Source organism: Ursus maritimus, unplaced genomic scaffold, assembly GCF_017311325.1.
Source record: "Ursus maritimus isolate PB19 unplaced genomic scaffold, ASM1731132v1 scaffold_12, whole genome shotgun sequence".
Taxonomy (NCBI): Eukaryota; Metazoa; Chordata; class Mammalia; order Carnivora; family Ursidae; genus Ursus; species Ursus maritimus.
In genome coordinates, this window is record NW_024423564.1 from 42941705 (window position 1) to 42954054 (window position 12350).

The 12350-nt window shown below is 39.3% G+C and overlaps 1 protein-coding gene across 1 annotated transcript in view; it reads left to right on the forward strand.

Moving 5' to 3' along the window:
* Nucleotides 1–12350, forward strand: part of ERICH3 (glutamate rich 3) — a 95399-nt gene that overhangs the window by 24621 nt on the left and 58428 nt on the right. The window contains exons 4-7 of the mRNA XM_040626589.1: nucleotides 1727–1852; nucleotides 5615–5686; nucleotides 7318–7446; nucleotides 12124–12282. Of these exons, the coding sequence (XP_040482523.1) occupies nucleotides 1727–1852; nucleotides 5615–5686; nucleotides 7318–7446; nucleotides 12124–12282 (486 nt within the window). The remainder of the gene's footprint in view (nucleotides 1–1726; nucleotides 1853–5614; nucleotides 5687–7317; nucleotides 7447–12123; nucleotides 12283–12350) is intronic.

Genomic DNA, 12350 nt, shown 5'->3' on the forward strand with positions numbered 1-12350 from the left:
TAGATCTCAAGAGAGCTTGCTTCTTGTCTCCTGGGGCTTTGTTATCAGACAGACCTGGCTGAAACCCGGCTCTGCCATTTACAAGTCATAGACTCTTGAGCAATTCAGGTACTTCACTTTCTCAGCTCCAGCGTCCTGGGTTGTAGAATGAAGACCATGATACCCAGCCCTCAGGATTGTTGTCACAATAAGAGACGTGTAATAAATGCTTGTTGCAATTATTGTGGTTACTATTAACATTACTTCTTTGGGTAACAATCTGTGAGCTTTATGTACAAATGGGAAGGACTTTGTATTTACTCATCAACATCATTAACAAGCATTTATTGAACATTGGTTATGTGCATGACAACTCAAATACGGAAGATTTCTCTACAACGGGTGGCTCAAATACAGTTCCTGACTCAGCAGTGTTCAGCATCATTTGGGAACTTGTTAGAAAATGCAAATTTTAGAGCCCCACCCCAGACCTATTGAGTCAGAAGCTGTGCGGAGGGGCCCACCAATCTGTTTTTCAACTTGTTTTCTGATTCTGATGCAGGCTCAAGTTTAAGAACTTCTGCCCTGTAGGAGCTTCCAGTCTAGTTGGGGAAATCAGATCTCCCAGAGGGGAGAGGGCAATGACACCTGTTAACTGGGGAGGGGGCCACAGTACAGGATGTTCTCAACATTTTTTCTCTGTTGGAAACAAATGGCATGATATCCCATGAACAACACATTTCAAAGACTGTAACTGAGTTATTTGTGATCGGAAATATTTCTAGAACCCTACCCCTTTCTTTTTTCCATTGGAAAAAAAAAAGATACATGAAAAAAGATTGTCAGTATCCAATCACTTGTAACATAACTCTCCTTGGTCTCTGAGCTCTAATACATTGCCATGACAGTGTTATAAAACTAGTTATCAAAATTAAGAAATATGTGGGCTTGGATTAGACTTGAACGAGCAGCGCATAATTAAGCGGAAAGGAAGAAGATGACCAATCCAGGAAGGATAGCACCCTCTGTTTACAAAAGATACAGAAAAATACAACAAATATACCCTTAGGAAGGAGTAAGAGAAAAGAAAACCGAGTAAATAAAAAACAGAAACTACCACTCTTGGCATTTTCAACGATGCCAATTGAAATCAGTCTGGAATATTTTATATCTGCAGCACTGCGTAATCTGAAAAAAATCTGAATCACGACAAATTAAATTACATTCTGGATTGGAGAGTGGAATGAGAAAAAGCAGTGTGAAAATAAAGTAATGAAACCAATTATTTTTAAAACAAACTGATGAGCACCTCTGTAGCTTACATGTTTTGCCCTTCAGAGTTATTTCCTGTAAGATCATCAGTCCTGTGATTACTGCTCCTATTCATTGTTTCAAGGTAGCACCCCACTTCCTCTTTCCAAATGTGTTAAAAAAAAAAAAAAGAAATGAAAGGAACACCTGGGTTCCATCAAGGGGACATTGTGACTCTAATGAAAACCTTGCTTTAAACATAAAGTGCACCACCTGTGTGTGTTTTCTCAATGATGGGTATATGAGACTGATTTTTTTCCTTATGAAATAGTCATTAAAAGTGAACATTTATCAACCCTAGTAGTATACTCTCTCATGCTTAGAAGACACTGCCACTCTCTTTCTGTCTCTCTGTGGCACTCTCTCTCCCCTTTTGGTAATGAACAATACATTTTCTGCTTTGTATTTCCATGTGTGTTTTATTTATTCCTGACAGATCACAAGAAGTGGAAGAATACTTTCTGAAAAAGAATACAAACTAAATATCATGAAGAGGGATCACCAAAAATATATCCGGGAATGCCTAGCTCAGGCTATTTTCCATAAGGTTCTTGATATGGAGGTAAAGTATTTACATTTTCTTTATAATAGATATTTTCTAATATGACAATTAATAATACTTCTGTATCCAGAAGCAGAGGAATTCCTCCTGTATTTCATTAAAAAGGAATGGAACAAGGTACCCTGAGAAATACTCCACATCTCTCTAGGTAGCAAGGAGCCAAGAGACTGAAGGAAGCTTTTCTCCATTTCAGTTAGGGAAAAATATGGACATCATTATATATTTTGTGGTATTTAATTTAACAAATGTAGATTTTTAATCCATAATGGCTACTCTAAAACATACCAGCCCTCACCATCTGTACCTCAATTTCCATTTGCTAAAAAAAAAAAGTGACATCTGTTTAAATATCAGTAATTCCACTGCCATGAATTATTTCAGATTTGTTATTCTTTTAAGGCTCTGAAGCTGAGCCGTATGCTGAATTTCAGGGAAGAGGCATTGAAACATCTGCTGTCCCTCCTACTTTAGGCCACATTGGTCAGCATAGATTCATAAACCAAGCATCAACAACTTTTTTTTCAAGTCTGACATGGCATTTTTAGTAGGATATCTAGCTAACTTGATAAATTATTTTAGCCTTGCTCCATAGAACTTATAGTTTCAAGCATCAACACCATTTTAATCTCCGTGAAAAAGCATGTCACTTCTTGGCTTGGCCATACAGCAGTAAATCAGAAAACTTGGCTGGTAAAATCATTGACCTGTGAGTGTAGTAAACATTTATGAACAACTGTGGAATCGCCGGTAAACCAGTACGAAGTGCAGCGCCACTGAAAATATTTACTATTATGCTGCCATTATATTAGCAAGTGTTGTGTTGAAATAAGATGTATATGATCTGTTAACTCAGGAGTTCATTGTATGCTTTATATTATGTGCATGAATTATGTGGGATCATTGTTTATGGTCCCCAAATTCACTTGCTCATAAAAGTATTAGTTGGAATTCTGCAACTAGTGTTAAAAAAAAAAACAGTAGAGTAAATTAATCTATATCTAGTTTCAAATTTACCCAATAGGCACCAAATTTTGTATTAGGCACCAAATTTGTATTTGATCCTTCAAGTTTAGTTTTCCAAACTTTCAAGTCATTGACACATCATAACTATTAAATATGTTATTATTTAAGAGTCTTCATACATTCTTGAAGTTTGGAATAGATACCTTAGATAAGTGTTAATATGTAATATATAATTTTATATAATGTAATATATATAGTTATGATGTGTAATATATTAATATAATTAACAAATGGAATAGCTGTCTCTAAATTGTCACATTTGTCTCACATATAGTTTATGCCGATGATGCTGTTTACCAATGGTGTTACATTAATATTCATGTATTCGTGCTTACAAGAAACATCAATCATTAATTGTAGGCTTACCATGTACCAGTATGAAGCTACGTGATGTAGCTGTGAGATATAAACACAAAAAATCCAAAGCCAAAAAGATCAAAAAACAAAACAAAAAACTATTGTAGAAAGTGATCACATGCTAGGAGAGAGGGAAAACAGACTCGGCTCAGGGAAGAAGGGGATGATGACTTGCCTCGGTCAGAGTCAGAGGACGCGGAACAGAGGACCTGCTATTTGAACTGGACCTTGAAGGCTAAACGAGGCGTCACAGGAAAGCAGGAGAAAGGCACTGGAGAGCGTGAGGACAGCGGGCGTGAGGTTAGAGAAGAAAGGTCTTCGTGGATGGGCAGGAAAGCTCACTGAGGCCAGACCGCACGGTGGGTTGGTTGGAAGAGCAGTAGGAAGTGACACTCTTCAGTAAGCTGGGCCCGGGTTTCTGGAGGGCCTTCAATCCCCAGCGAGGGTTGGAGTGGAGGTGATGAGGCGATGAGATGTTTTTTCAGCAGGGGCGTGAAATAAATGAGCAAAGCCGTGTTAGAAAGATGATGTTGCTAAAAATGTGGGAGATGGATTAATGAGCTGGAAAAGATTGCGGGTGGGAGGTCAATTAGGAAGCTGTTGCTGAAGGGTGAGAGCTAACAGCAGTGGTGGAGACGCCGGGGAGAGGCAGCAGTCCCCGATGAGAGGAGATGTGATGGGGAGAGAGATGACGCTGCCTGGAGGAGGGCCTGGGAGAAGGAGCCGGAGCACCGCGCGGGGGCGCTAGCGCGGCGGGTGGCGCGCGCTGCGGGAGCTCGGGGTCGGCCGCTGGGCCAGGAAAGAGCCCTCGCGCGGTGGACAACCAGGCCCCCGGAGACGTGTCCTGGAAGCCGGCGGGCTCGCCCAAGCTGCCAAGTGGTGAAACCGGGAAGTGCTGGGGAAAAGAAGGAATTCCGTCTGACCCAGCGGCGAAGACGTTGGTGGCCTTGCTGAGGACAGAGGGCTGCAGATTCGGAAATACAAGGAAGATGGCAAATGGCTGGTAGTGAGTGTAATGAGGTTTGGTGATCAGTGGGTGAGAGAAGAAAGGGAAGTGTCCAAAGAGGGCTGACGATGATATTCGGTAGGGAAAGATCGAGTCTGCAGGGTCCCACAGGCTGCACGAGGGGATCAAGAACACAGAAAAAACACTTTTCAAATGCCCTCAAATGTGTCTGAATGATTTCAGATAGAATCCTAAGCAGCTTGCTTTTTACATGACGTTTATTTTATTTTTTTTAAAGATTTTATTTATTTATTCAACAGGATAGAGACAGCCAGCGAGAGAGGGAACACAAGCAGGGGGAGTGGGAGAGGAAGAAGCAGGCTCATAGCGGAGGAGCCTGATGTGGGGCTCGATCCCATAACGCCGGGATCACGTCCTGAGCCGAAGGCAGGCGCTTAACCGCTGTGCCACCCAGGCGCCCCCATGACGTTTATTTTTAAATTATATAATTGATGTATTACAGAAAATTAGGGAAACACCGTAAAGTATAAAAAGGAAAATAACCACATAGAATCCTTCCTCTCAGAGAGGACTGCTGTTGACATACTCACATTTCCTTTTAGTCTCTATTCATATTTATGTATTAATAAAAACATGCTATATTGTGAAAGGACAGGATCTTGTGAAAAATAAGTAAATGAATAAATAAAGAGCAAAGAAACGGGAAGTTAGTGTCCAGTAGACCGAGCTTCAGATGACAGACAGCTCCACCACTGACCAGACGTGTGACGGGGGTAAGTTCAAGGTCCTCTGCCTCAGTTTCTGCACTGGTGGAATGAGACTGCTTTGCAATTAGCATTAAGAAGAGAAGACCCACAAGATGCCCCTTCCTGGCATGGGGCAGCCACACAGTTTGAACTTGATCAATTAAATTGTATTTCTGTGCAATTCCATATTTTACGTTTCTCCTGCATGACATGCATTTTCCTTTTTTTTAAAACAAAATCTTTATGAATCTTAAGGATTATATTCTATTCCATTATATGGATGTGCCCCAAAGTTAACCATTCCCTTTTAGGTTTATATTGCTCCTGAATTTTTGCTTTGAAGAAAAAATTCCCTTCAGATAGCATCTTTGTGTATAACACAGATATGTTTTCTTTTACTTCTGATTTCCTCCTTGGTTTAGAAATGAAACGTATTGGTTAAAGGGTAGGGACACTTTTGACTGCTTTATGTTAGGAATCTGCTTTCCAAAGAGTTGTACCAATTTATAGTCACACTCGCACTCTTATGCAGGTGACTCTTCTTCATCTCAGTGACAACGGGGGGGGAGGGTAAGTGGGAATACAGTTAGCTGGTGGGATTATTTTCCGCTAAAAAAAATCTTTGCTGTAATTGACATGATCCTCTCCTCTTCTTTCCCATATGCTTAGCGTTATCATCAGCTTGAAATTAAAAAAAACCTGGAGACCTTAGCTAAGAAGGAGCGAATTCAGAGATTTAAGGTAAAGAGCTACATAATTCTTGTACTTTATAATATTATTTTATGACTTTAAAAGTCAATAGTGCTGTTATTGAAGCTTTTTGAGGCACTTTACTTTTGAGTAACTCATAGCTAAAGTCAGGTGTTCGTTTCACCACCATTGGCCACCATTATTTCCGAAGATCATGGCAAAATAGGAGCTTCTTCCGCAATTTTGTAAGGTACCAAGCTTTCAAAGGAAACATGGAAACACTCAATTCAAGTTTGAAATTTTGCTTTTGTCTTTTCTTGATTGATATGTGACAGAGGCCCAAGGATTTTTGTTTTGTGTCTTAAAAAGCTGAAAATAGTTGGTGATGTTGCCAGTGTGCTGGAAATTGGCATTCTAAGAATTATCCAATGGCCCATTTTCATGCAAACGTGCCCCTTGAAAAGAGATGGTAGGAAAGACCTACCTCGGCAAACAAAAGCATAAGATTTAGACATTCTGTACAAGGCATTTTAAAATTCCTTATTTGTTTTTATTTTTATTTTTATATTTGATATCCCTTCTTTGAAGTGAACTTATGAAACATATAAATTTGAATCAGGAGATGAGAGACTTGATTAAGCATGTCTGAAAAGTCTCAGTTTAGGTTGGCGGTTTTATTCAGTTTCTCGAGCCATTCAAATGCACAGGCTATTCTTCATTTCTGTGTCATCTTACAAATGTGGGGCCCAAGACACATTTCACAAACTGAGGAATATTAGTAAAGCTTCTGGAGAATTGGTTGCCACATAAGGCGGTAATTTTTCCCTCTTGCCTGATAGACTCAAATCTGTCTTTTTCATCATGGCCAAAAGATAGTCTTGTTACAGAAGTGTTGTTAAATAACAGCAGATAGGACAGTTTCTCAAGATCAGAAAAGTTGGTGTGTAGAGATTTGTGGTTAATTCAACTTTGCCAATATTGTCCTACATCAAGGACTGAGTTACAGATTCTATAACTTACTGCTGAAAGGTTGATGGAGAAAAATGGTCCCTGGAAATAGCAAAGAACGCTGCCGAAAGCCGTGTGGGATTCCCTTTCACCCAGATTGCCGGACAGGTGGACTAAGAAGCACATGAACATGTTACAACATTGGCAGAAATTCCTGATAGACACTCCAGTTCCTCCCTATATGACGTTTATTCATAACAATTTTCACTTTATAGCTGCATTTGGTGAGAGACCTATGATTTAGGTTCCTTTTATATAATATGCAGCCCTTTTGCTTGGGGCATGATGTAATTATTTTTTTAAGGTAGAAAAGTAATAGTGTCTGGTAGTCGTTACTGACCAGAGCTGTGAGGAACATCGTGCTGCTTGTAGTGATCTACTTAAAGCAGATTCATAAATATTCTTGCTAAAACCCAGGATATGCTGTATCCGTAGCTATTTCTTTGAGGACAGCTATTTCTTCCAATATAGAAATTCCCGATTCTCATTACCACACCCAATGTCCCACTACAGCTGTGGAAACTTTCTGTCATGAGAGACCTCAGGAGGAACACTTTTGAAAGTAATGAGAAAGGACTTCTTCAGGCATATAGTATCTCTGTAACCTGTCAGGCAATAACCTAACCTCGATTGCTAATTATGTATCCATTTGTTCAATCACTTTCTTATTCTAGGGAGAACCCACAAGATGGTCTATAGAAAATAACATGGCAATCCTGTCTCCCCACCCCCCAGTTGGCCCAAAGACTAACCGTGGCCATAGTGTCCTGGTCGATGAAGGACATTCCAGTCCAATAACACCGGTGAGTCATATTAAACGCTCTGTCATGGACCATTCTGACTAAATAATATGTAATTTCTAATTACTCTCAGAAGGAATTCTCTCTGAGTGCTTGTTGGTATAATTCTGTGAATCCTACGGGATGCCAGTGTGGTCTTGTATCTGTTCAACTGTTTTTAGCGAACGTCCTACTTTCAATCAGTATCGCCCCTGTCAAGTCCATTTTGCTTGTCACTGCTAGAGTAGTTTCCTTAAAGTGCAGATTACTTGTTACTTACATACCCAAATGCCTTCACTGGCTTTGTGACATTTTTAGAAAAACCTAGACTCTTTCACCTGACATTTAAGACCCTAAGCCAAATGACCTCAGTTTAGCCAACCCAATATTTCCCCTCATGATTACCCTTTATCACTCGACAATGCAGCAAGGTTGAACCACTAGTGGTTGTGTATATGTCCTATGTTTTGTGACCTCTGGATTTTGTCCTTGCTCTTCCCTCCACTCTCACCTTATCTGTCAAACTTATTTATGCACACAAACTCAATCATACTGTATAGCATGTTGGACTAGATACTTATATTTGTGTTTCTTTTATCTAAAGCATGGACAAATACTCTAACATAAACACAGTTAAATGTGCAGAGATTCTATTTAAAGAAATTGCACAAGCCGACATTTCATTCCAGTTTGATTCATTTATAATATAGCTATGGGATTAATTTGAAGGAAGGTGAGGTAGCTTGCAACAATATAGGTACAGGAAAAGATTTGCAGAATGTTTGCTGGAGGTTGATGGTTTAAGTTGTAAATGAATTGCTTGATCACATCTGTATTCTTGCTTTGCGTGGCCTAATATACTTCCTTGTTAGCATGAACATTTTTTGGATTGCACAATATTTATAGAGAAATTGCAAAGCTTTCACAGATTGTTGAAGTAGGTTCATCTTGTATAGTGTTAAGCTTTGACATTTTTCAAAGGTAAATATGTTTTGACATTTCCCGATGAACAGCTCAAGTTATGAAAAGCAACCGTTTTCCCTTTGTTGTTACCATATTTCCAAGCTTCATTTAAATGTATACGTACACAAATAATTCTTTTTTTGGATGGCAAATTCACTAGGCTCCCAAAAGCTTAACCTGGTTGAAACAAAAGAAACAATCAAGTGCTGTTTTCTATCTTCCCACCTGTTTCAGAGAGGAGAAACCCTTGAAAGGCTTTCTTTTCAATTTTCCAGCTGAACACCCTCAATAAGTAGTTTATGATACATCCAGGAGATCTTAATGTGGCAGGAGTGAGAAAGTAATTTGAAAATTACAGGAAACACTGACACCAGCACTTTAGAAGCCTTTCTGTCTGGTAAGCCGCACTTCCTCACTTGGCCACGTAAGGGCTTTCGCACCGTAAGGGATCCCTATGGTGATCTTGGAATCGTGGCTCCCATTTTACAGAAATACAAATCTTCCTTTTCGTTCTCCCAGCCTGGATACATATCCTTTAAATTTGACTCCTGACCTCCAAGTGCCGTGGAGATGGAGAGAATAATCCTCTTGGGATATTGCCATTGATTTTTCTTTTAACTTTCTTGAATGAAGAAAGCAAGCATCCAGTGAATAGCTATTGCACTTGGTCACTAATTGAACCTAAACCGTCAGAGTAGCATATAGGCTTTTAGCTGCACCATTCCCATTACAACTGTGGAAAGCCATTCAACTCATTCTGCACAAGCTTGGAAAATTCACCCCCAGAGATCGTTTAGTAAGAATTAGAAATGCTCAGCTAAGCTGGGTAATCACCAGGTAGTCCATTTCAGTTCACATTTTGGTACAGTTTTGAAAATGTTAAGCTACAGTGCCATATTTATTCCAAGAAAATATATTACAAACAGTTGAAAATATAGCAAATTTAAGGTGGCTTCTGATGTGAACTACAACAGTTTGTAGCTCACAGCTGTTAGTTGAATGATGCAAATTCGTTTTTAGATATAAATGTAATCAGTTAAACATTTGACTGCCATATTCATCTAACTGAATGATATCTGTATGCAAATGTGGGAAATAAAATTTAGAAGACAGAAGCCAGTAGATCATGTTCTAGTTTATAGTAACCTGCTTTCTTGAATCCCTACATTAGATTCTCAATGTGTTTATGTTCAGTTGAATTATGTGACAGGAAACAGTCTTAGGCATATTTGTTTTACAGAGTTCAAAAGAATTCTTTTGGGTGATCTGATTCCCCTGTCCAGAAACCTCTAGTTTGATTTATCTTTGTGGGTTTTAAGACATTTTGTCTTTTGGCTCATGTAGTCTCATGTCCTGTTTTTTAAAATCAAATGTTGCCTTAGTCAATCCACTTGGCTCTCTGTATTGGTCATGAAATAGGTGTGTGTGCAGAGACCCAAAATAACAATGACCTAAACATAAGGATGCCCTCCCCACACAACACACTTATGTGAATCTCCACTGGTGTGCTCATCTCTACTCTATGAAGTCATCAAAAGCTCAGACTCCTAATGTGTCATTAATCTGCCAAACTTCGTGTGTTGTCTTCATTTACATAAGCCAAGATGGCAGATCACCATGTGGATATTTCAGCCACAGGGAAGGGGTTAAGGGGAAAGTGACAACACACTTCTTCTAAAGGCATGATCTGGAGGTTTCATATATCACTTCTGCTCATATCTTATTGGCTGAAACTGAGGCGTATATCTGGACAGAGTTGCAAGAGATGCTGGGAAATACAGTCTTTATTTATGATAACCATGGTCCCTGATAAAAATTCTATTACTAGTGACAAAAGAAAAACAGATATTGGTGAATATTATTTTAGCTACCCTTCCCATGTCTGTCTCACAACTGACTTTCTAAATACCTGGTTGTTCAAATTTATCATTCTTCTCTGTTCATCCATTTTCTTCTCTTGCTCTTACATTTGAATAAAATCTTCTGTGAAAACTTGAATTTTTCCTAGTCTCATTGGTTTATGCCAGATAACATTTAGTTCTAAGTTCTGTTATGTCTTAGATATTCTGTTATTGTTGTTATTGTCTCTTTGGCAATATTTGTGTAGTTTATTTGGCACTAATTGTCTGTGTTGCCATTAGATGTTAAAAATTACTTTTCAATTTTCTCATTCTGCTTATAACTGGAATCCAATGAACGTTGACTTAACAAAATCAGACAGCAACATATGACATGCTTGTCAAGATGGCACTCAGACCAGTTTTTGGTAGTAGGAGCTGCCCTATCATCATGTTTTTATGGATTTACACAGCACTTTTCCAGAGTTGAATATTTGTTGTTCACTGTTCTTGAGTCAGTGCATTAAGCCTTATTCATGAGTCATTTACATACCATCCTTCTAACCCTCTTACCCAAATATGCATGTATTATTCCTAACAGGTTTCCAACTTTTTTGTTTTAATAGAACAACAGGGCCAAAAGCCCTGTTTTTTTTGGGGGGGGGTGTTTTTTTCTTTTTGAAACATTGCTGATCTTTATACTAAACTTACAGGGTTCTGTCAGTGCCACAGACAGCATTTCTAATGCTCCATACTGGTACTTTTGGTATTCTCCGCCGTACATTCTTGATTAGAAAATGCATCAGTCAGGGTCTCAGCAGGAAACAGATGGCTCACACAAATAGGGTAATTAGGAAGAGTTTAATAAAGAAACTATTTACAAAGATGCCGGCAGGGTTAAGGAAAACCAACTGGGGATGTTAAGCATGTTGGGTCAGCACCCTGGGAAGCACAGCACCTAGGCCGGAGAGGGAGGGGTAAGGCCTGGGTACCAGCACCAGCAGGCAGTCCTTACAAGCTAGGAGAGGAAGGCCGGACGCGAGCTGTGGACTCGGTAGAGGGACCCAGCTGGCCCTTCCAGCCTTGGTGGGAAGGGTTCAGGAGAAATCAGACCTCAACCTCTTGCCTCTTGTCTTCTGCTCTCCTGCCAGTGCCTTTCATTGGCCAAGTCCACCTGGAATCCAAAGATTAGTTGGTGTAGTCCATAAAGAGATGACTCCCAGATGGCAGGGCAGGGCTGAGAAGGCAGAGAAGAGCAAATGGAAAACATCCAGCCCGGAAAACATCTCCATTTTCACACAGTGTTTTCCAATTGCCAGTTACTTTTTTTCATTTTTGCTTTCTTGGCATTTCAAGGGAGAAGTTAAATAAATGGTAATGCATTATAGTTAAGCATCGCCTTTCCTCTTTTTGAATCGTGTTGTCTGCTTTTACGTGAGTACCATTCTGGAGATGTGAAGGACTCACAGCAGTTTATGTTGAAAACATCTAAGCGGAAAGGAGTCCATTCCAATCATGTTGCTCTAGATCTCTAAAATAGGAACATTATTCAAGGTAATATTTGATTGAGGAAAGCCGTTTAATGCACTGAATAAATTAGGTATTGTCAGCAAGTTTACAAAACGAGTAAAATACAGGAACCTAACAGAGAAGAACATCTCCTTTGTCTAGAATACTCTATAATTGTGGCATTTAGTTATGTAGAGGACTTCCACGCCATATGTTTTAACAAATACTTTGGGTCATGAGGCTATGTATAATGGAAGGACATAATTAAAGTTTAATCTGTTCAGTAAAAAGGCACCATTAATTACTCTAGGCAATTTGTTGGGTTATTAATTGGTTCTGGAAACATGTCAAGATACTAATTTAAATGGAATTTTTTTCCCTAATTGTCTAGACATCCCCTCGACCATACACTGCCCCAGGAAATATGCAGCCTCCAATTCGATTAAAGCCTCTTCCCAGTAATCCTGCGGTAGGAACTGTTCCAAAGATAACTTCGGGGTCCAGATTGAAAACCTCATTGCTGGAAAATGAAGCTCCGTTTCCCATTGGGGTAAATGTTACTTTTTCAAGAAATATCTTTTTATTCTTCATTAGAATGCTCGATTATCGCAGGTTTTA